Consider the following 24034-nt stretch of genomic DNA (forward strand, 5'->3'; position numbering starts at 1 on the left):
CAGAAGCTTACCATTTTCTTCTGACAATAATCCCTTCCAGTTCTGACAATATTTTGTCAGAACTGAAATATATCAGTTGCTGTCAGTTATATATCAGTTGCTGTCAGTTACAGCTGAGAGGAGAACTGATGTGTCCATGTTTCCCTATGGCTCAAGTGAGCTATTTGACAGTTTAACAGTGTGCTGACCAGAAAACTGTTATGGGGTAATGGCTATTTTCAAAATGGAGGACTGAGAATTCCCTTGATCACAGTGGACAAACAGGACGCAGGAGAGGAGAAAGAGATTGATGAGTAGACTACACAGGAGGTAAGTATGATGTGTGTATGTTTATTAAGACTTTTATTTTCAGTTCTGGTTTTCTTTAAGTATTAGACTAAGGAGTCGGAGTCGTAGCCATTTTGGGTACCCGGAGTTGGAGTCGGAGTTGTGGTTTCATAAACTGAGGAGTCGGAGTTGGAGTCGAAATATTTTTGTACTGAGTCTACAGCCCTGAAAAAAACGGCCAACGTGGATGGCCACGCTAACGAAATGCAATGGGAACAAGTCCTAAAAGTAATTAAAACCATTTAATCTGCCACATAGCTAGCCCTGTCTAATGAGGTACTGAAGTGCACTTCATATTGGTACTAATCCTTATCTTCAGGGTTCCCTTGTATTAGTAGCAATGTGAGAAGTTGTAAGCATAGAGCAATCTTCAATCCACACCAACGTGCCAACTTGCACACCTCTAACCAAAGAAACTCTCATTACATGCCAAATTATGCACAACCTGGCATGCCCGCAGACATTGCCGATACTCGTGCAACTTCTAGAGACCCGGAGGTATATAGATTATCCTCCAGCAGGACTTCAACATGTAGCTGCGGTTTACCAAGGCGGTATTGTGTGGAACAAGTGGCTGAAGTTTAGGGTAGCCAGGAAGAGCGGAGGTACGGGGGAGTTATTGGTCAGCACCCACATGACTAGTTTCGGCCAATAGTAGCATGTAAGCTGCTGCCACACGTTGAAGTCCCACTGGATGGTGATGTGTATGTACTCTCGCCATACATTGTACTAGGGACATAATTTAAACGTTGCAATAACCAGGACAAATGGGCAAAAACATTTTTTAGGTTTTATCTACAAGAGCACATTTTATTTTAAGGCTACGTTTCCACTTGTGCGCCGGCATGCGTCTTGCGAGACGCGGTGCAGGCACAGCTGCTTCCTCTCGCAGCCGAATCCCTCTAGCCACGCTATGCAAGGCTATGGGATTCGGACAGTGACGCATGCAATTATGCTGCAGGGCCTCAGATTTTTTTCCTCGGCCACGAATTTGGATGGCTTACATAGACTTCTATAGGCTGCTAAAATCCATCCGAATTCGTGGGCGAGGAATCGGGCCGGATTCGCAGCAATGGAAACCTAGCCTAAAGGACAACTGTAATGAGAAGAATAGGGAGGCTGCCATATTTATTTCCTTTTTAAACAATTCCAGTTGCCTGGCAGTCCTGCTGGCCAATTTGGCTGCAGCAGTGTCTGAATCACATCAGAAACAAGCATTTGGCTAATCTTGTCAGATCTGACAATGTCAGAAGCAGCTGATCTGCTGCATGCTTGTTCAGGCGCTATGGCTAAAGGTATTAGAGGCAGATGAGTAGAAGGATAGCCAGGCAACTGGTGTTGCTTAAAAGGAAACCAATATGGCAGACTCCATATACTTCTCATTACAGATGTCCATTAAAACTATAATGGGTGAAAGCTGAGAAATTATTTTTGTTCTACTTTTTACCTTTTAAAATGCAAATAAAATAAAATAATTCTTAGCAAAAAGTACCAACCAAAGAGCCTAATTTGTGGTGAAAAAAAATGTATATTTTATTTAGGTGTGATAAAAAGTGATAAAGTTATTGCCAAATAAATGGAAGCAGCATTGAAAAGTAAAAATTGCTCTGGATTTTAAGGGAAAAGCTCTTAGTATTTAAAAGTAAATATTTCAGAAAGTCAATCAGGTAGAGGAAAGATTTTACAGTTGGCACACTGACTAAATAATTTTTTAATATTGAAAACAAAAATTGATTTTATTTAACTACCTACAGACCGCCGCAGTATAAATCTACGGCAGGCAGGGGGCGCTGCGGTTCTGACCGGACGTAAACTCTACGTCCCATTCACTGCGCGTCCCTGACGCTGTCGCCGCTCTGTCCCCGTCGCAGTGTGCTGCCCTGTCGCCTCTATGACGGCAGAGCACTGTGAGCTGGGCAGGAGCCGTTTTCATTGGCTTACATGCATTTCATTCTTGTAAGCCGTTCCGATTGGCTTACATTGAGTGACAGGGTCAGGAGCCAATGAAAGTGGCTCCTGACCGGCGCACAGTGCTCTGCCGTCATAGCGACTGCAGGGAGAGCAGCCTGCGGCGAGGACATAGCAACGGGAGCGGCGGATTTTAGCAGCGATTCGTCGGGAAGCAGCGGTTTACTGGACCAGCACCCTCTGGTTCTTAAAGGGGGCAGAGGGTGCTGGTTCCGAAGTGGTTACCAACTTAAAGTAAACCTGTAATGAAAACGAAATCCCCAATGGGTACTCACGTCGGGAGGGGGAAGACTCTGGATCGTAAAGAGGCTTTCCTCGTCCTCCTGTTCAGTTCCTTTCCTGCGCTAGGACCTCGAAATCCTCAGAATTATAACAAGCCAGTGACGCATCTCGTGCAGTCGCACTAGCTGAACAGGAGGATGAGGAAAGCCTCCTTAGGATCCAGAGGCTTCACCCTCCCGAAGTAAGTAGTACCCCCTAAGTGCACTTTTTTCACTGCAGGTACACTTTAACCCCACAGGCTATTTTACCCTTATAGCCAAGAGCCATTTTCACCTGTCAGCGCTCCTCCTATTCACTTGGCCATAACTTTATCACTGCTTATCACACCTAAATGATCTATTTCTTGTTTGTTTTTTCTTTGTTTTGTTTTTGCCACTAATTAATTAATTGTGGGTGATACTTGTTTCCAGTAGTTACTTTATTTTCTATGCATTTTATAGGGAAAAACAAGGAAAAAGATTAAAAAAACACTATTTCTCCAATTCCACCCCATATAGTTTTAAAATAAACTATACTACTGTAAATAAACACACATTTGCTTATTTGTCCCAGATTGTATTTTGTACCCTATACATATTTACAGGCCCTTATTTACTAAAATAACAGCAATATACCCTGATGACATACATATTAAAAACGCTGAGTCCCTAAGGTAAATTTTTTTTTTTTAATTTTTTTTTACTTTGGTAACTACAGGAAGGGCGGTTAAAAGGGGTTAATTCCCAACCCCCCCACCTTATATTTAAAGCGGTTTAACACCCAGCATTACAACTTTGCTTTAAAAGATTGCTTACAGCTTAGAAATTATTATGCCAGATTTTTTTTTTTTTTGAGCCAGATATTTTTTTTTAAGCAGAAATTCACTGAATGGGTTAAACATGACATTTTAGTGTTGGATTTAACTAGGAATCCGCATCCGTTCTTATCTTTAGTTACAAATGTATCTTTGTTTGAAATGCAATTAGACCTCTGAAAAGCCTGCTGGGGAAGCCCTCTTTGTTCTCTCAGAGCAGTGTTTGTTTATTACTTTGTAAATAGATACATTTGTAACTAAACCTAAGCACGGAGGAGGATTTCTAGCTAAATGCAGCACTAAAATGTCATGTTTAATCCATTCAGTGAATTTCTGCTAAAAAAAAATCTGGCATAATCGTTTGTAAGCTGTAAGCAATCTTTTAAATCAAAGTTGAAATGCTGGGTGTTAGACCACTTTAACCTAATTTTATAATTTGGCTACAAGATGGTTCTACTCACAGTCCTGGGTTAGCCGGGAAGTGTTCAATCCTTTTTTTTAGAGTCCTGTCTATTCATAAATGGGCACTTAGATTGGCTCAGGGAACATGTTCCTATTCACCAATTTTCCAAATGTAAGTTCTGCCATGAATGAGCAGCGGGTGCGTGTGCACCCACCGCTGATTGACAGGCTGTACCGGTACATCCCGCTTGAATTGGCAGCGCTCAAACTGTAAGCATTAAAAATATCCAGTTTGAGATAGCAGGTTAAATGAAAACTCCATATTTTAATAGCTTTTATTGTGGATTGTGAAGTCCCTCATTTCTGTAGCTTCAAGTGTGTAAAGGGTTAATATAGAACATTAAAAGCCTTGAAAAAAGCCTGTATGTGTTTATTTTTTAGGACGCCATTTCCCAAAGCGATCTAGACACATGCTTGTGGTTGAAGCCAAATTTGATGGTGAACAGCTGTCTACAGATCCTGTACCTCATCTAGAGCAGCCACAGTTTGCCACTGAACTGGCATGGGAACTTGACCGGAAAGCACTTCACCAGCACAGGTATTGTTATGGCCTCGCTGTAAATAAAGTGCTCTATAAAACTAAGCTTTTGCTGATCACAGGCGTCCAAAACCTCCTAGCAATAGACTGGTGCCTCAATGCTGTCCCTGGGACTGAAGAGGGCTTAAATCCGAAAAGTGCCTCCTTGCTTAGCAGACTGAATTCAGCCTTCCTCCAGTCACGTGGGAATTGCAGTAAGGGGGTAGACATCCATCGATTAATCCTGCTGCAGCCAGCCCTTCCTAATGACTTGACGGCTTATCCATAGGCCAGGATCTGACTAGTGTAAATAACATCTTAAAAAAGCTGTAGAGGCAGACATAATCCTTTGTTGTCCAGAACCTATTGGCCGGCTCCCCTTTTTTTTTCTGCCTCTGATATTATAATCCACTGACCCAGAACTAGTATGAATAAACTCTTACCACACCTTCCACTCGCTTTTTTGTTGTTGTGTGTTTCAAAATAATGCTGCTGCAGGCTGAGGAAGAGAAGGAAACACTTGTGTACATCTTTTTTCCTCTGTGTACAAGTGCTTCCTTTTACTAGGTATGCAAGTGTTTATAAACCATGCGTGCCTAGAAATAAGGACACCCTCAGGCATGTGTTCTTTCATCTGCAGTTTGTGTATTCTTGCATACCCCGCTTGTGCTTCTTTTTATTTAGTTCCTAGTGTTAGAAATTAAAGTGTACCAGAAATGGCACACTGGCCATTGTTTATACTTACCTGAGGCTTCCTCCAGCCCCATGAGCATCGGGGATTTTCTCGCCATACTTTTCAACCCCTGTGTTCTGGCGCTACAACTCCCGGTAATTCAGTCGCCGCCAGTAGTTGCTTTCTGTGTATGCACAGCTCCAGCTCGCGAGCCCCTGCCATATTCCCGTCTTCTGGAGCGTTATGCACAGTACTACTGTGCAGCCGCAGAACACTCCAGGGAACAGAAGCGTGGCCGAGCCGCGCATGCGCAGGAGCCCGAGGAGGATGGAGAGGGAAGCCCCGCCGGTGCTCATGGGGCTGAAGGAAGCCCCAGGTAAGTATAAATAAGGGCTAGGAAACCATCTCTGATTTCCTTTAAGGTTAATGGGGTGGGGAGCCCTGCGGATAATATGAAAATTTGAAGTCTCAATATGAAGTTACTTTTAATATTTGACCTTCGATCCCAGTTCAGGTACCCTTTAATATACATAACAGAAAACAGCGATATTGTGATAAGAGCATATTTTAATTAACCTCCTTAGCGGTATGGACGAGCTCAGCTCGTCCATTACCGCCGGAGGGTGCCGCTCAGGCCCTGCTTGGCCGATTTTTATCAAATAAAAAGCAGCACACACAGCCGGCACTTTGCCAGCCGCGTGTGCTACCTGATTGCCGCCAGGGTGGTTAAACCATTTAAAATTGGAAACTTATATTCGCCACTTCTAGATCTTTGCTACATATATCTACGCCCCTGGAAACTTCACTTGGGGATCAGGTGCGTAGATATACGTCTCTGTTTACCTCGCCACCGCCAATCCTGCGCACCCACTGGCCTCTATCGCTGTCTCAACGGTCCATGAGCAGTGAATGGGAACATGTTTCCAAAGCCGATCAAAGTGCCTGTAATGAATGATCACTGGCATCAGTGAGATGCCAGGTCATTTCAACAATTGAAAGTAAAACATACATACAGAACACTTTGATCAGTACACAGGAATAAAGTGTGGGGACATCTAGTGGACAAAAAGTAAAAATACACTTGCATACACTAAAATACCAAAAAAAAAATATTAGTTATTGACCACTTATACCCCCTCCCCCACAGTTACCAACCATTTTTTTTAAATTGTATGTCGTGAGGGTATATTACTGTCATTTTGCAAATAAGGGCTTGTAATCTTTGGTAGCCTATTAAGAAACACAAAACGCGGGAAAAAGTTAGCTACGGTAATTGGTTAATATTAAAACCATATTCCAGTGCCATTGTTTGCTTATATTCAGCAACATGCCAGTAATTTTATACAAAATGTATTTACAATTCAATGTTTTTATATTGCTACATAATATCAAATAAGAGAGTAACCTAGAACTGGCTATGTTGTTATCAATCAGTCTGTACCAACAACACATAAGATTCTCAGTATTTAAAATCGTCAGTAAACTTTATTGCAAGTTTATTGGGTGTACCTTGTCCTCATCTCATGGGAGAGAATAAATAAATTTGTATAAGCACAGCACAGAATCCTCTTTAGAGGTTTCCTGGTTTGCATGGTTATAGCAGTTATTCCCCGTGTACATTGAGCCTGTGTTGTCTGAGCCGTTTCATATGTAATTGCATGTAATCCATCTGTTATGTGATCCCCCTGGGGTAAAGACATGTACCATATGTTGCTTTTTTTATACATAGATGACTGTGTCCACTTAACTGCTCCTAAATGCTCAGGGCACAATTTACAAAGCAATCTTTGTCTTTAGTGCAAAAATCAAGGGGAATAAATATTCAACAGCCAAACAGGTACAAGAGCTTGGCCCATTTTCTGCTTCTGTATTTTAATGGTTATTTTCATAGCCTTTGTATTATTGAATGGTATATATGTAGCTGTCCAAACAGATTTCATTGTTCTGACAAAACTAACTGAATGCAAAGTAAATATTAAACCCTGTTAATTAAATTGCTCATCTCTCTTCGAATTACCAGTTCCTATAACCTCATGCACATAAGAGCTTAAAGTGGTCTGAAAGTCAACATTTCTACTTGGCTCTAAAAGATTCCTAACAGCTTGAAGGCTACTATCCCAGAATTTTTTTTATTTTTTTTTTTTTTTATTTTTTTTTTTTTAGCAGAACATCACTGAAATGGTTAAACAAAGTACTTTGTCCTGCTATTCGGCTTCAAATCCGCACCCAAACTGGAGATAACAGTATGTTTGTTTACATTCCAATGTAGATACATTGTGTGCAACAAGTAAAAAACACTTTCTGAGAAGCTGTCTCAGCTTTAGGCACACACAGAGCTCATAACAACTCATTAGAAGATTTTAATATATACTAAAAAGCAATTGGAATAAAATGCAATGTAGTAGTTCAGGGTAAGAAAAACTACACTTTGGAAACTTATAATTTGTAGACAGACAATATTACTTGTGAACAAAAGCAAATATGATAACTGTATGAGTAATAAAAAGTAGAAAAACACATTTTTATTGAATGTTATGTCAGTTTATGACCACTTTAAAGAGAATCTGTATTGTTAAAATCGCACAAAAGTAAACATACCAGTGCGTTAGGGGACATCTCCTATTACCCTCTGTCACAATTTCGCTGCTCCCCGCCGCATTAAAAGTGGTTAAAAACAGTTTTAAAAAGTTTGTTTATAAACAAACAAAATGGCCACCAAAACAGGAAGTAGGTTGATGTACAGCATGTCCACACATAGAAAATACATTCATACACAAGCAGGCTGTATACACCCTTCCTTTTTAATCTCAAGAGATCATTTGTGTGCTTCTTTCCCCCTGCAGCTATCTTCCACTGAAGTGTCAGGCTGTTTCTTCCTGCAGAGTGCAGACAGCTGTGCCTGTATGTAATTCCTCAGTATGTGAAAGCCCAGCCAGCTCAGAGGACGATTTATCCAGCTTGTAAAAGATAATAGAGCAGAGAGAAGCTGCACTAATCTAAATAATACATAGGCAGTATGCAGAGAGGGGCCGGGAGGGGGGAGATGCATCACAGAACCACAACACTGAAGAACTTGGCAGCCTTCCAGACACAGCCTGACAAGTCTGACAAGAGAGAGATAAGTTGATTTATTACAGAGATGGTGATAGTAGAACGTGCTGCAGTAAGCCAGAACACATTAGAATAGCTTTTGGAACTTGTAGGATGATAAAAAACAGGATGCAATTTTTGTTACGGAGTCTCTTTAAAGGAGAATTTTAAATAGCAGTGTTGGTGAATTCACTAGATCTCGAAGGCCTCACCTGCATCCCTGATATCTCCAGAGGGCCACACAGTGTGTTTGAACTTTTCCTGACCCTGTGATACAGCAATGGCCAGGATTCCTGAACCCTGTACCCCTTTTATTTATAGGCTTTGGTTCCCCATACTAAGTTTTCACATGATCGTGAATTAGTGTTATGAACCTAGAGCTGCTTTGGTCATTTGCCCAAGCTAACCATTTTAGCTCTCAGTCTTCGTTCTTTTGATTCTCTGCAGACTCCCAGCTGATAATTGCAAAACATTTTCCAGTCCCTTTTATTCATTCTGTTTATTTAGCATGGATGGTGTCTGTGCACAGGTCTTCATCCCCTTACTTCTTGGTGATCAGAGCCAATACCATTCATTTTGTTTGGAGCATCACCACCAGATTTGGGGAACATGTAAAGAGAAAGGGGGTACCAGCTATTTTTGGTACTGTTTATATACAGTATATCCTCATTATAGTAAATGCCAAGGGATTAGAAAAAGTGGTTTACTATATCAGAAAGTGTCCTAGAAATTGCCCAGCATGCCCTGGTACATTCTCTGCTGCAAAAGAGCAACTCTGTCCCCCCATTGGAGGTACAGTACAAGCACTTGCACCTTTGGTGGACTGCAAGATTAAGCATACCTTAGGGCTGCATAGCCAGGCTGGACAAATTGCTGGTACAGTATCCAGGGCTCTTCAAAAATTGCAGCTGTCACTGAATAGAGGCAGCCACTCGCTTCCTCCATGGGCGCGACTTGCAGCACGAGTACTGCAAAATTTTCTGCTCACACTTTAGCCAATCATAAAGCCTCTCTTCAAAATGCAGCCAATCAGAAGCCACTCGCATGTTTAATGCAAGTGGCTCTGATACCTCCGTGGGTGGGACTTGGCACCTTCCTCTACACTCACCTTAATTTTACAGCAAGTAGGCCCACACTGATCTGCACTATTATTTATTTTATGTATTGTATTTATAAAGCGCCAACATATTACGCAGTGCTGGACATTAGTCTAGGTTACAGACAATATTTACTACAACTGAAGGTAGCCTGTACTGCACTTAAAACGCTACCAGGAGCGTCGTCGCTAATAAGGGAAGAGATACCTGGGAGTGCGTATAGTCACGTGTGATTTTACTTTTATCGGTGATTGCACAGTGGAAGTAGCACTGCTGCATCCTCTGTTGTTTAGGTTCACATTATTCCTCATTTTCCCCAGGGTGCTTATTTGTACAGCACTGTATATCCAGCACCGGTGCCATTCTTCTTGTCTTACCAATGTTATTGGGCATCAAGCTCAGAGAGAGCAGCCAACCATGTGTTTCATAGTGACCTATGACGCATGCACTGCACACTGTTTTCTATATCCAAAGACAGCGTCACGTAGGGGCCAAAAACATATTTTCTATGACAGAAGTTTTATTATAGCAAAGTTTACAATACTAGGAGTTGCTCCCATAGACTTATAATGGAGATTGGCCAGGACCTGGAAAGGTAGTTTACTATACCCAAATGTTTACTATATCAGGGTTTATTATAACGAGATTGTACTGTAATGTTAAAACTCTTAGATAAGTAATGTTCGTTTTGATAAGAGACCAGACCTTCCAGCGGCATAACTACAAGTCATGCAACCTCCTTCTCCCCCAGCAAAATTTTCATGGAGATCTTCTTAACAATCACCCTTCTCCCACCCACTCTGACTTTCACACCCTGTGGCCAGTCTGTGGGGAGTCATATAACTAGGGAGGCAGCCATGATCTCCCCACACATAAAGTGTGGCCTCACCAATACCTGATCTGCAGAATGGACCCATGTATTGGAGGCAGGGCAGGTAAGTACAGTAGTTTAAAGAGGAACTTTAGCCTAAACAAACATACTGTCAGTAAGTTACATTAGTTATGTTAATTAAAATAGATAGGTAATCTCTTACCCACCCTGTTTTAAAAGAACAGGCAAATGTTTGATTTCATGATGGCAGCCATCTTTTTGGTTGGAAGGAGGTGACAGGGAGCATGAGACACAGTTCCAACTGTCCTGTGTCCTGATCACCTCTCCCAGTTGCTAGGCAACGTGAACAACAACATAGGAAATCCCATCATGCTCTGCACAGCATCAGGGAAAAAAGCCCGGGCTTTTTTTCTTTGATGGGTGGAGCTTAGATACAAATGCAGCTAAAAATGATGCTTTGGTAAGACAAACAAAGTTCTGATGCTGTGAAACTTAAAGAAACACCAAGCCTTCTCAGTTCTGCTGAGTAGATTTTTAGTCCGGAGGTTCACTTTAAGCCCCCTGTGGTTGCAGAGGCTGACATCTCTTACCCATATCCCTTCTCACCTTTCCTACATTCCTCCATCACCCCCACAACTATCACCCACCTATCCTTAAGTCCCTGCTGGTTGCCTGGCCTACCACATTCCAGTATCTGACATGTTAGGCCTTTGTTTTCCAAAAGGAGTGCAAGGATTTATTAAATGGTTAGATTCTCACTTTCCAAATCTCTTCCCATTTTTTTTTCTTTAACCTCGCTTTATATTTTATCAGTGCAGAAATAATTTTATCTGAGATTCAGCTGTTAGACATTAGTAGCCTCGGTCTCTGTTTGTCACAAAAGGGTACATATGAAATATTCAGCCATTTATTTTTCGTGTGTGTGCGCACATGCGCTAGGCCTGAACAATCTGAATCCAATTTACACTGAAATCACGATTCCAGTGTTTCTTTACAATTTTGGAATTGTCAAAACGGCGATCTCCACGATGACGTCATTTCCATGTGGGTGAAGTTTGAAGAAGCGGCTTGAAACTTCCCCCGAGTCCCAGGGCCTGCGGCCCGCAGGGTCAGCTGTGTTGGACATGCCTTCTGGCAAGGGTCCAATGCTGTCCTTCCTCTCTCACAGTCTGCTCTGTTGTTCACGGCATGCTTTCTGGTTCCTGTATGTGACATGATATACAGGAAGCATTCTGTGCATTAGAGCCTGCAGGAGTAAAAGTGGATAGACTAGCATTGCTGGACTCGTGCTTGAAGGTATGTCCAGCACTGCCGCAGCTTGGGGTACAGAGAGAAACCCAGAGGGAATGCAGAGAGAGAGAGACCCAGAGGTCCACAGAGAGAGAGACCCAGATGGGGCAAAAAGAGAGACAGGGAGACAGAGAGGCACAGAGGGGGCACAAAGCTTGCTTTGAAGGAAATCGTGAATCTAAATCACAATTTTGAACAGAAATCGCACAATTCAATTTTTCCTAAAATACACACACAACCCACACCACACAACACACACACCTTTTGTGAATGAATGTAGGGCAACATCCTTCAGACATGTAATCAGGTTGTGCTGGGTTTCTATACACCAGTCTGTTTTCAGCTTGTGCACTATGGCAGGGATGTTTGAGTTACAAGAGTAATGGGACAGAATTACATATTTTTTTTCTAGGTTAACCATTTACTTGTGTTTCAGCTGAATCAGTGTTTCTGAATCCTGTATTTCTAATGTTATGCCCTTACAATATTTTTTCGACAGTAAAAACTGAAAAGAAACCCCCCAAAACTTTCAGCTCTGTGATTCCCTGGCCTAGCAGAGCTGCCCGATGAGTGGGTTTACAATGTAGCTTAAATATGTAAAATGTCCTTGTAACAATGCTTGCTTGTTCTTGTTGTAGGCTGCAGCGGACACCAATCAAGCTGCAATGTTTTGCCTTGGACACTCTAACATCTGCCAAAGAGTTGATTGGATACGTCGTTTTAGACTTGAGAGCCGCTCAGGAAAGCAGACATGTAATTCTATTATTTCGATTATCAATGTTATTCAGTGTTGTTTTTAATATGGGATTGCTGTGAACAAATGTTTCCTAAAGTCAGATTATGAGATGAGTATTCTTCAAAAGTGGATTCTGTATGAAACAGGGTTTTTAACTGCATAATGTAATACAGTATAAAGTTTTATTCACATATTATATCCTTCATCTCAAGCAATGATAACCAAGATGTCTGATTAATTTCAATGGCTGATCTACATTATATTAACTTACATGTTTGATGCAGCTTTTCCAGAAAAAATCCATAATCAAGAGATCTCATCACAAAATACATAGTTGCCAGCCAGGAGAGGTAGTTGCTTCCCCAGCACAGAGCAGATCACCTGTCCTTGCTCTGGGGATAGTGATAGCTGTGTGAAGTATGATTATGCAAAATATGTATGCATCTTGAAAATGGACCATTTGAATATTGCCAAGGTGGGATTCGATTGGTTCACTTTCAAGCTTTAATTTGCGTACAGAATTAGTAAATTTTTGCATCAACTTGTAATTTATTGATATCTCAGTGACCATCTCTATCCCTGACTACTTCATGTGGGTGAGGATGGGATAGGGGAGCAGTTTGGACAAAACAGATTCCCCTTTGCCAGGCAGCACGTGGCATTAGCATACTGTAGATAGCATTGCAAAATCACTGGTTTATGTGCAATACGCAAAGTTTTATGTACTGCAAATTATATGTTCTATTGTCTTTAAATAAAAGTCATTCTTAATTTAATGATTTGAAATTTGTATTTATTTTTCAATGGCCACCATACAATAACTTGTTTTATCTAATGCAGGCTCCCAAATGGTATTCTCTGTTAAGCAGCAAATACACAAAGTTTAAGCCAGAAGTACAGCTTAATATTGGCTTGGAAACTGACACTAAGCCTTCAGCAGATGCTTTCAAAGCTAAGGAGGCACCTCCCCGTAGCAGTAAAGGTAAGTCCTGTTTTAAAAGTTACATACTGTATAGTTCCCATTTAGTGTAAACCAGTGATCCCCCTGTTCTTTAAAGAATATGCTACACGCCCCTCCCTCTGCCTTCCCCTCCACCATGCCTGTGCGCCCCTTCCCACCGTGGGCACTAGGCGGTAGTTGTACTATGCACATGCAGCATTGCGTCCATGCTATGCTTATTGAGCAACCTTGTGTCTGTTCGGCTGACCATGCACTATTAGGCCATGAAAAGATTATTTTTTTTTTCCCCCTTCAATCAATGCCTAGATTATGGTGTAAAGCCCCATATACACGCTAGATTAAAGTCGGTTGAGGTGTCCAATAACTACTGCTTCAGCTGAAAATCCAGCATGTGTACAGCAGCCCCTGATCAGCGACCGCTGCTCGGCCAGCAATTCGGGCAGGTTGAGGGCCAATACCATTGTTGGCACCACTCACCCTGCCCACCACGTGACCTCATATTGGCGCCACTGTACTGCTGACTCTGCATTTGTACTGCTTCAGCCCAGCGATGTCGTCCGAGGGATCTGGTCCCAATCCTCTTCGAGCAACCGCAGTCAAGCGTGTGTATGAGGGCCTGTTAGTCATGGAGTGGATTCAAAGACATAACATGAAAGGTTGTTGAAGTAATAACTTTAATGTGCACACTGGGCGGATCCGCCGGCCGCATCCGCCTGAAAATCCGCATGGCTAATGTATCTCTATGGGCTGGTGCACACCGGCGGTTTGAGATTTTTAGCAAGCCACAAACGTGCTTTTGCTTAAAACCTCAAACCGCCGGTGTGCACCAGCCCATAGAGATACATTAGCCATGCTGATGCGGCCGGCGGATCGCATCAAGATCCGCCTGGTGTGCACTGGGACTAAACTTTGTCATCCGCACCCAAAACCGATAACGTTTTGTGGATCTGCTAGCGGTTTTGGTGTGCACTAGGCCTAACTCCTTGCAAGCTTTAGACACTTTAAGTTTCTTCTTCACACATTATTTAATTTTTTGTTTTCTGTGCATGTTTTTATAGTGCCTCATGAGCTGTCCAGTCTAGATCCTAAGAGTCTTGTCCCTATTCTGATTGAAGCAGAGGGCTACCATCAGATTGGACCGGTGGACCACTGTAAGGACTACTTTGTTCTATCTGTAACTATTGCATTTGCAACACAGCTAGAGCAGGTAAGAACAAGTTTTATGGTATATGTAAATTTGTGGGGCTTTTATTATAGGCACCTATGGCGGCGCCGTTTTTACCGAAAGGGCTCCTGCGTCCTTTTTTCTGCTTTGGTTAGACAAACAGTACACTGATCTTATCCGGATGACTGTGAACACTGCACTGAATCCCCAATAACCTACAGCTGAATGTGATTTTATATACACATGCAATGCCAGCTCCCAGCACTAATGACCATAATTTGTTCTGTAACCTGGCGGTGGAATTGTGATTTTTACATAGAAGACCTTATTTTTGAGTACAGTGTATTAGGATACCAATCAGGGCCATATATAGATAGAATACAGGTTTTCATTGCATGTTATGCCTGACTAATTCCTCTTTAAATCCATTCCTAATGTTAGCTAGTTCACATTTATGTATGTTAATGCCTGGGCCTACTTGCATTTAAATTCATGATAAATGTAAAGTACATTTTAGCCTGCGCATTAAAGCAATCAGTAAATGGGCCTTCAGACTATAAATGTTTGTTCAGCTCTTCCAACTGGTTCTTCTGAACTATATATATTATTCTTGTCGACTAGTGCCCTTATATTTAGTCTTTTTTCAGTTAATCCCTAGCACCTTGAGACTCCCCGAACCAAGACCAGAATTTTTCTTTTACTATTCTTTGCTGGGAAATGATGTTACCAACGAACCTTTTATAGATCTCATCAATCCAGATTTTGAGCCTGAGAGGGCCTCGGTCAAAATCCGAAGTAACATAGAAGTGCTGTGCATGTATCTTTCTGTCCAGCCTAAACTTCAGGTAAGACTAGACATGTCATCCGTTTGGTTACAGTATGGGGAACACTTATTTGCTATATATATATATATATATATATATATATATATTTTTTTTTTTTTTTATTTATTTATTTTTTTTTTTCAGTAGCAAAACCTGCAGGGACTGAATAACTTACAGTGATCTTTTGCAACTTATTGAAGTCTATAATACATGCAAGTTGGAGTGCTTGGTAGAAATTTTAAACTTTCACTGCCCCGAATGATAGAAACTGAGCTTAGGCTATACATCTATATATCTGTTCAGGACCCTAAACAATAAAACTACTAATATTCTTGACACCTGGGTCTATAGGTTACCAGACAAGAGTACAGCATTATCTCACTACTAACCTGTTAGCAGTTTCAAAGAAAATATTTTGTTTGAATTTGCTGTGCTCTATAAACCTCTGCTGGCAAATCTCGGTGCGGCAGGGAGCTGTTATATTGACCTTCTCCGAACTGCTTCTTCTCTTCTACCAACTGTGGCTCTGAACTTCCAACATGTTTTCTGGGTCCTGATCACATCCCATCAGATCACATGATATGACGTGATCAGGATCCAGGAGACCTTGTCTGCGTTACGGCGCCACCCGGTGGTGGGAAATGGAAGAGGTAGCGCTGAAACGGTCTCCTGGATCCTGATCACATGTCAAATCATGTGTTCGGAAACAAGAAGACATGTAGGGGTTACATCGCTGCCGCGGTGAAGAAGAAGCCGATCCAGCCGTCCGGATAGGTAACTATATAAAAGCTCCCTGCCGCCCACTTTGCATAGCCTGCCAGGCTGAGGAAGACGCACTTCCCCAGCGGCAGGAAAAATTTGGGAGTTCCCAACATTGCAACATGAGGTGGGGAAGTATGCAGTATACAACAAGCAGTGCATGTTTAGGTTATTTAGTATGGAGTTAAACTAGACGCGAGGTTGAAGGGGGAATGGCCTAAGTTAGAGCGTATGCTTGTCAGAAAAGGTGAGTTTTGAGGGAGCATTTAGAGAACAAGTGACACCCATGCTAACCTAGAAACCTATATAAAACAAATATATAAGTAGATAAATACTAGTTCTACTTACCGTATTTTCCGCCGTATAAGACGCACTTTTTCTCCCCAAAAAATGGGGAGAAAAAGTCCCTGCGTCTTATACGGCAAAGGCAGGGAATCCCCAACTTGCGAACGCCCGCCGCTATAAACCGCCGCCCCGCCGCCATTGGGGATTCCCTGCCTGTGTGGGCAATCACTGTGCCTGGCTCCCCCGTGTGCCTTAGCGTTTCCCCTCTATTTACCTCCTGCCCCCCTCCATGTGCGCATCTCCCCGTTCCTACTCCATATGTTTCTACTACTGCGCGGCCTGTACTGATTGCGTCATCAGTAGCCGCGCAGTAGAGGAAACATATGGAGTAGCCGGCTGTCTGCAGACTTCGCGGCGGCATGTATTAGGTAAGCCGCTGCAGCTGCAGACCCGGAGGGGGGAAATATTTACATCGGAGACACGGGGGGGGGGGAACGGGGAGATGCGCACATGGAGGGGGGCAGGAGGTAAATAGAGGGGAAACGCTAAGGCACGCGGGGGAGCCAGGCACAGTGATTGCCCACACAGGGGAGAAGGATTTACAGCGGGCATATCTGAGACGCGGGGGGTGGGTTGAGATGCGCACATGGAGGGAGGAAAATAGAGGGGAAAAGCTGAGGCATGCGGGGAGGCAGTCAAAGAATGACACGTGGGCGAGCCAGGACACAGGAGGACACATGGAGCCAGCCAGGACACATGGAGCCAGCCAGGACACATGGAGCCAGCCAGGACGCATGGAGCCAGCCAGGACACATGGAGCCAGCCAGGACACATGGAGCCAGCCAGGACACATGGAGCCAGCCAGGACACATGGAGCCAGCCAGGACACATGGAGCCAGTCAAGACACATGGAGCCAGCCAGGACACAGGAGGACACATGGAGCCAGCCAGGACACAGGAGGACACATGGAGCCAGCCAGGACACATGGAGCCAGCCAGGACACATGGAGCCAGCCAGGACACATGGAGCCAGCCAGGACACATGGAGACAGGACACAGGAGGACACATGGAGACAGGACACAGGAGGACACATGGAGACAGGACACAGGAGGACACATGGAGCCAGCCAGGACACAGGAGGACACATGGAGCCAGCCAGGACACAGGAGGACACATGGAGCCAGGACACATGTGGAAGACAGGACACATGGGGAGAAGGGGCACACAGGACACATGGGGGAGAGGACACAGGAGGACACATGTGGGAGATGGCACACAGAAGGACAGATGGGGCACACAGGTGGAGAGATAAGGTACACGGGAGGACACAACATGTACAAAGACGCTCCTGGAATATAGACGCACCAGATTTAATATATATATTTTTTCCCAGGTTTTTGCCCTCTAAACTTGGGTGCGTCTTATATTCCGGAGCGTCTTATACGGCGCGAAATACGGTACATACCAGATGTATTGCACTGTCCATGTTCTGATTCCTGTGAATTTTATGCACTGAAGGTCCGTGTGGACCAGCCCCATGGGTACAAGACACAAATGTCTATTGTTAATACAAATCTTCTAAAAAGAGGTAGCCTGTGTATGGAAACCTCTATGCGAAATTGTCTGCTTGGTTCACAGTGAAGTAATGTTGACAGTGTGAGGGGGTCTTTGTTGATCCTCCACCACTCCTAAGGTATATTGGAGTAGGGTGTAGCTATCCCCCACACAGTCTAAACCATACACATGAACTCAAATCAATAGTTCGGGCACTTGTGTCGGCTGGAGAGGCGTATCTACCAGCGTTCTCAGCCCAGTACTCTTGACTGGCTATATAAGCAGACAATTGGGGTGAAGGATAGGACAAAACTACTAAATGGGTGCTATATACAGTGCTACAATTCCTTGACCGGTTTTACCACAAAGGCTTTATCAGCTGGTTTATTTCCCTGATACTCTTTGGCTAGTGGGTTCCTGTGAATTTTATAAAAGAAAAGCAGAGAATCCTATTCTAGACGGTTTCCATCTTGGTTACCTTTGAATGATGCTAATCTTGACATTTCCTCCCTCACTCTTTTTTCTTTTTTATCTCTCTTCTTGCTAATTGTGTATTTGTTAGCCGCCCTCCTCCCAGGGTCTTCAGACACTCCCACTGAGGTCTGTACTAGGAAGTGCACTGTCTTTTGTCATAAGAAGGAGGGGGGAACTAAAGGCAAGAGGAGGAATATATTATAGATTAAAAAAAAAAAACCACAGCATGCAACTGTTTTGCCAGCTGATGGCAATTAAATGGCCAGTGCTCCTAAGGTATGTGATAACTCCAAACCATAACAGCAGAAAAAGTTTTGAATGCAGGATTAGCATCTTTATCACTTAATACACTCAGAGCAGTTGCTTTTGAAATTTTAGTGCTGTTGAAATTGTAGTTGTGTCCTGAGTGAGAAAAGGTCGGATGTGAGATATGTTTTGAGTTGGAGATGACAGGAGCTGGTTTGGGAGTAATTGTGAGGAATAAATGAGAGAGAGAAGAAACAAATATTACCCCTAGGCACTGTGCTTTGGGAACTGAAGTTATAGGGGTGTTATTAACATTTATTGTTATATCAGGCAGAGAGGTGGACAGAGATGGGGGGTAAGAAGACGATTAGTTCTGTTTTATTCATATTGAAACAAAATCCAACTACATTTCTTGTGTTGAATCCGGTAATGTCCTTTAATAGTAACTAGTAAATAGACTTCAAAACAAGTTTGGCAGCTGGCTTACCAATACCAACTGTGCTTAAGATGATCACTACATGATCAAACATCTTTTGCCTTCCCACCCTGTAGTCTGTTTTTTCTCTGGATTGTGTATGTACTTGGCTAGGTTTCATACTCTTCAAGATGGAATTTGTACCTTCTCTTGGTTTATCTAGTATCCTTCAAGTTTTTGAGGGTCAATATTTGTTTCTCTTCTGTTTTTCAAAGATACACCTGTGTTGTGGTGATCAGTCTCTTGGCAGCACAGATATTCCATTGACTGGACTGCTGAAGAAAGCCAGCACAGAGATAGAGCATCACCCAGTGGTCATAGAAGGTGCTTTCATCCTCTCCCCACCTAACAGAGCAAAGTCATCTGTGGCTATGGAAAGCTCCCCTACAATCGGGGTTTCAATAGCTCTCCAGAAAGAAACTAATCTACAGGTAAATGGCACTCTTTATCTTTTTTTTTTTTTTTTTTTTTATTAAGCACTTTTCATTCTAGACCTTGTTTTTCCATTAAGAACTAGGTTTGTTTAACCACTAAGGGCACTAGAAGGAATGACTTTATCATAACCTATTATACATTGTTGGTTTTTCTTTTTTGGGGGAACAAACTAGACTTTCTTTGAATGCTATGTTTTTCAAGGAATTTTACTTTAAAAGTATTTTAATGATTTGATTGGCTACTTTGTTACCCTGACAATATTGACACAGAAGTCAGTGTGCTTTATTCATTGTGCAGCTTTACAGCTAAGACGGAGTGTCTCTGAAACAGCCGTCTGTCTCTTGGTTGTTTGTATTTGCATGCTTCCTCAATAATGAGCTGTATAAGCGGTGTCAACTACTCTTCTCCTCCATTGTATTGATTGGTCTCGTAGTACAGAGACACTGGATGTGGCATGTGTCTTTCTCCTGAAAGTGGGTGTTGTTCCAGCTACAGTATAGCAATAGAGTTATACAAAGCTTAGGATGCAAGGTGTACACTAAGTGCAGGTCAATGCAACCTGTATGTAAGACCCACAGATGGAAAGATCTCACCTTACAAGTTGATCAGGTATATTCCTACAAGCTCCTGGCTTTATAGTAAAGTCCCCTTTCATGTCACCTGGTACTGTGGTTCCAATAAAGGAATTTTTTCCCCTCTCATGTCTGACATAAGCAGCAGCCACCTTTTTCATACCCTGGTAAATTCCATTGGTCCAATCATAGTTACACATGTTATCTAGAATTGTGCTGCAGACAGTGTATCACTATAATGTAGTCCTTTGTGAAAATGTTAACGTGCCCATTCATTTGTATGAGCTAATTTGTTGCACTCCTGCGTCTAGTGTGAACGTGGCTTATAATCACTTTTTTTATGTCTGAACAGTCATTTAATTTATTAAAGGGAAGGTCCAAGCAAAAAAAAAAATGAGTTTCACTTACCTGGGGCTTCTACCAGCCCCATGTAGCCATCCTGTGCCCTCGTAGATACTCACTGTTGCTCCAGTCCCCCGCTGGCAGCTTTCTGACCTCGGAGGTCAGGGCCGCATTGCATACATTTTTACGCATTCCAGCTAGTGCAGGAACAAAAATGTATGCGTTGCACCACTAACGCGTAAAAATGTATATGTTAATGTTCCTGCACTAGCAGGAATGCGTAAAAATGTACGCAATGCGGCCCTGACCTCCGAGGTCAGAAAGCTGCCAGCGGGGGACTGGAGCAGCAGTGAGTGACTATGAGGGCACAGGATGGCTACATGGGGCTGGTAGAAGCCCCAGGTAAGTTAAACTTTTTTTTTTTTTTTTTTTTTTTGCTTGGACCTTCCCTTTAAGCCCGTTTTTGACTCAGGTTTGCATTAAGTTATGCTGTCCGTGATGTTCAACATTTACCTGTTTCCATATAGGCTTCAGTGCACCCTAAGGAAATTAATGCGAGTACTGCATCAAGAAAAGCTCCATCTACTCCACCAGGGAAAGCACAAAAAGAGCCAAGTAATTTACCTGTTCAGCCTCCAATGTTCAGCGATTCCCCACCAACCAAAGATGATGACACAGACAGTGATGTGGACAGCATAAAATCTTCACAAGTGGAGCTATCGGCTTCACAGCAACAACCCAGACCGGGGACTTCTGGAACATCTGACCACCCTCCACCAGGTAGTAAATTGTCATTGCTTAGTACTCCTTGACTGCTCTGATGCACACTTATAGCTTTGGCCACTGACCTTAAGGCCTCTTTTCCACAGGCAGTTGATAGGCAGTGAAATGCCTCTCAAACTCTAACAACTGCTTGCTGCTGCTTGGTAACTGCTCACTGCTGCCTGGCAACTGCTTGCTGAGCCCACAGTTCAGCTGCCCGTGGAAAAGAGGCCTAAGTGATGCTGTATGAGCTCTGTATTTTTTTTACACGAAAGATGTGTTATGGGGCTTCATATTTATATTTATCGAAAACCTAATAAATCAGTGCTCCATACAGTTGTATTAAAATATATACCTCTTTAATGTTAGCATAGAAAATATTTGAGCTGAGTAGGAGCTGTATCAACAACAACAACAACAACAAATAACATTTGTAAAGCGCTTTTCTCCCGTGGGACTCAAAGCGCATAAGCATGGCTCCGACCATCGTGGTACAGGGGAAGAATTATAAATCTGGAAATGCCAGGCTAAACAGGTGGCTTTTCAGTCTGGATTTGAATAGCTCCAGGGATGGTGCTGTCTTTACTGGGTGTGGTAGGGAGTTCCAAAGAGTAGGGGCAGCATGACAGAAGGCTCTGTCTCCAGATTTTTTGAGGTGCACTCTGGGAGTGACCAAGTTTATAGAACTTGCTGATCTGAGGTTGTGAGAGGTGTGGTGCAGCTTCAGCAAGTCCTTCATGTATCCAGGGCCCAGATTGTGCAGGGATTTGAATGTCAGCAGTCCAATCTTGAAGAGTATTCTCCATTCTACTGGTAGCCAGTGCAGTGAGCGAAGGATCGGTGTAATGTGACAGTGGCGAGGCTGGTTTGTTAGCAATCTGGCAGCAGCATTCTGCACTAATTGCAGGCGACGCAGGTCTTTTTTGGGGAGGCCAGCATAAAGGGCATTGCAGTAGTCCAGCCGTGATGTGATGAAGGCGTGGACTAGGGTTTGAAGATCCTCTGGGGGAATCAGATGTTTAATCTTTGCAATGTTCTGCAATGTATCAAAGGCAAGCATTCAAAATAGCCAAGCTGCGTAGTAATGGTAGAGAAATCTATACCTTTGATGTCAGTGTACATCAAAGGTACACATTGTATTTGCTTGTATTGTAGTTCACTCTTTGTTATTTGTATTTTAGGTCCAATAAGCCTGGCCATGTTTTATTTAGGTATCTTTGTACATCACAGTGACCAGTACTGTGGGCTGTAAGCTGTAAGAAACATTAAGCAGCCATGTTAGAACAGATTGCGCCATGTTCCGGTCTCAACTACCTGTCGCAGTTTTCACTGAAATAAAGAAATTTCAGACCGTTCATTCTGGGATTCTAATAACAGTTGAGCTGTGAGAGAAGCGGAGTACACGGACACATTTTCGTTAAATCAATTAAATTTCAAAATTGTAATTACGTATACCGGTAATCTTAATTGCAAAATTGTATGTGAAATTTTGCATAAGCGAAATTGGCACATTACGATTATCCCTAGGACAGAATGAGGTACAAAGGGGGTCAGCGGGCAGAGGGATGCAGAGATGGCACAAGGTGGTGCACAGAGGAGGTACAGGGACCAGAGATCGCACAGTGTTATGACTTAGGCCTCTTTTCCACGGATAGTTGAACCGTGTGCTCAGCAAGCAGTTACCAGGCAGTGGCAAGCCAAGCAGTTGTGAGAGTTTAAGAGGCATGTCACTGCCTATAAGCTGCTCGTAGAAAAGAGGCCTTAAAGGAGTCGTCAGGGAAAATGTGATAAAATAAGTGCTACTTACCAGGGGCTTCCTCCAGCCCCAAGATCCCTGCATGTCCCTCGCCCCAGCTCGCTCCTGGCCTGTACTGCGCCTGCGCTGTACAGGCCGCCACGTGGGCCGGAGCAGACTGCGCAGTCGCAGAACTACTGCACCTGCGCAGTCCGCTCCGGCCCACGTGGCAGTGATTGACAGAGCCGCAGGCGCAGTACAGGCCGACCTAGATGTCGCCCTGACGTCATCGCTGGGGATCGGGAGCGAGCTACGGCGAACTGCTGCGGCGGAGAGCTGCGGCGAGGGACATGCTGGGAGCTTGGGGCTGGAGGAAGCCCCCGGTAAGTAGCAGTTATTTTATTACATTTTCCTTGATGACTCCTTTAAGGATTCAAGTTAAGAACTAGCCATAGTTCCTATCTTTTTCGTTAACCGGGGACTACCTGTAATGGGAAAATCTGTTGCCAGCTCCTTTGTTTCCCTGCACCATTGTCCAGAAGGTTTCATTACCTAATCTGTTTGAGTTGATAACATGAATGTCTGCTATCTTGGTTATTTCTGTTCCAGTTATTTCAGTATTCTGCACTATATTTAATCACCAGGCAGTTTTAGTCTGCTGCAGCCTTATAATGTTCCTGATCACTGAATTCACATTGAGTCATATTCACTAAATGACACACTCACAACAATTTTACCATTAGTTTTGCCAGTTACATTACTTAGGTAATGTGGGTTGCACTGATTGCACATGTGCTGCGTAACTAGTGTAAGTAATGGTAAAATTGTTGCGTCTTGCTTATGCATGGTAATCTTGACACCATTTAGTGAATATGTCCCCATGTGGGAGTAATGTAAGTGTTATCCTTTTTAATACCAGATAACCATTCCCTGCCTCCTGTACTACCAAGTGCTCCAGAGGCTGTGAGGAGTCTTTCTGAATCAACATCAGGACAGAAGATAGCTGTTCCACCAGCAGCGCACCATTTCTGCTTCTCGCTTGACCTCAGAAGTGTCCATAATGTCGATGTTGGGTTTCCTGTAAACTGCATGTTAAGGTATGACACTTCCATTGTATTCTTTCCCACAGCAGATTAATGTTAACTAATTCTACTCCAGCTTGCTGCTGTGTAAATAGTTTCCATCAGTCTTGTTGGAAGTACCAGGGGATACTTGCTGAAGAAAGTTGGTACTCAGTTGGCTGTGTCAGGTGTCCTGCAGCACTTTTCCTGACAGCTGTATTAATGCAGCTTAGTGGCAGGCGTGGGGGTACTTGGGGCCACTTGGGAAAACGCTTAGTTAAATGTCCATTTATCACTGTCAGCCTTGAATGTACGT

General features: G+C 43.1%; 1 protein-coding gene across 1 annotated transcript in view; it reads left to right on the forward strand.

Annotated features, from left to right (window-relative positions):
• Positions 1-24034, forward strand: part of CEP120 (centrosomal protein 120) — a 134530-nt gene that overhangs the window by 11014 nt on the left and 99482 nt on the right. Inside the window, exons 2-9 of the mRNA XM_068246934.1 lie at positions 4214-4370; positions 11970-12084; positions 12908-13049; positions 14087-14235; positions 14841-15038; positions 19027-19242; positions 20688-20940; positions 23577-23754. Of these exons, the coding sequence (XP_068103035.1) occupies positions 4214-4370; positions 11970-12084; positions 12908-13049; positions 14087-14235; positions 14841-15038; positions 19027-19242; positions 20688-20940; positions 23577-23754 (1408 nt within the window). The remainder of the gene's footprint in view (positions 1-4213; positions 4371-11969; positions 12085-12907; positions 13050-14086; positions 14236-14840; positions 15039-19026; positions 19243-20687; positions 20941-23576; positions 23755-24034) is intronic.

Source organism: Hyperolius riggenbachi, chromosome 1 (assembly GCF_040937935.1).
Source record: "Hyperolius riggenbachi isolate aHypRig1 chromosome 1, aHypRig1.pri, whole genome shotgun sequence".
NCBI lineage: Eukaryota > Metazoa > Chordata > Amphibia > Anura > Hyperoliidae > Hyperolius > Hyperolius riggenbachi.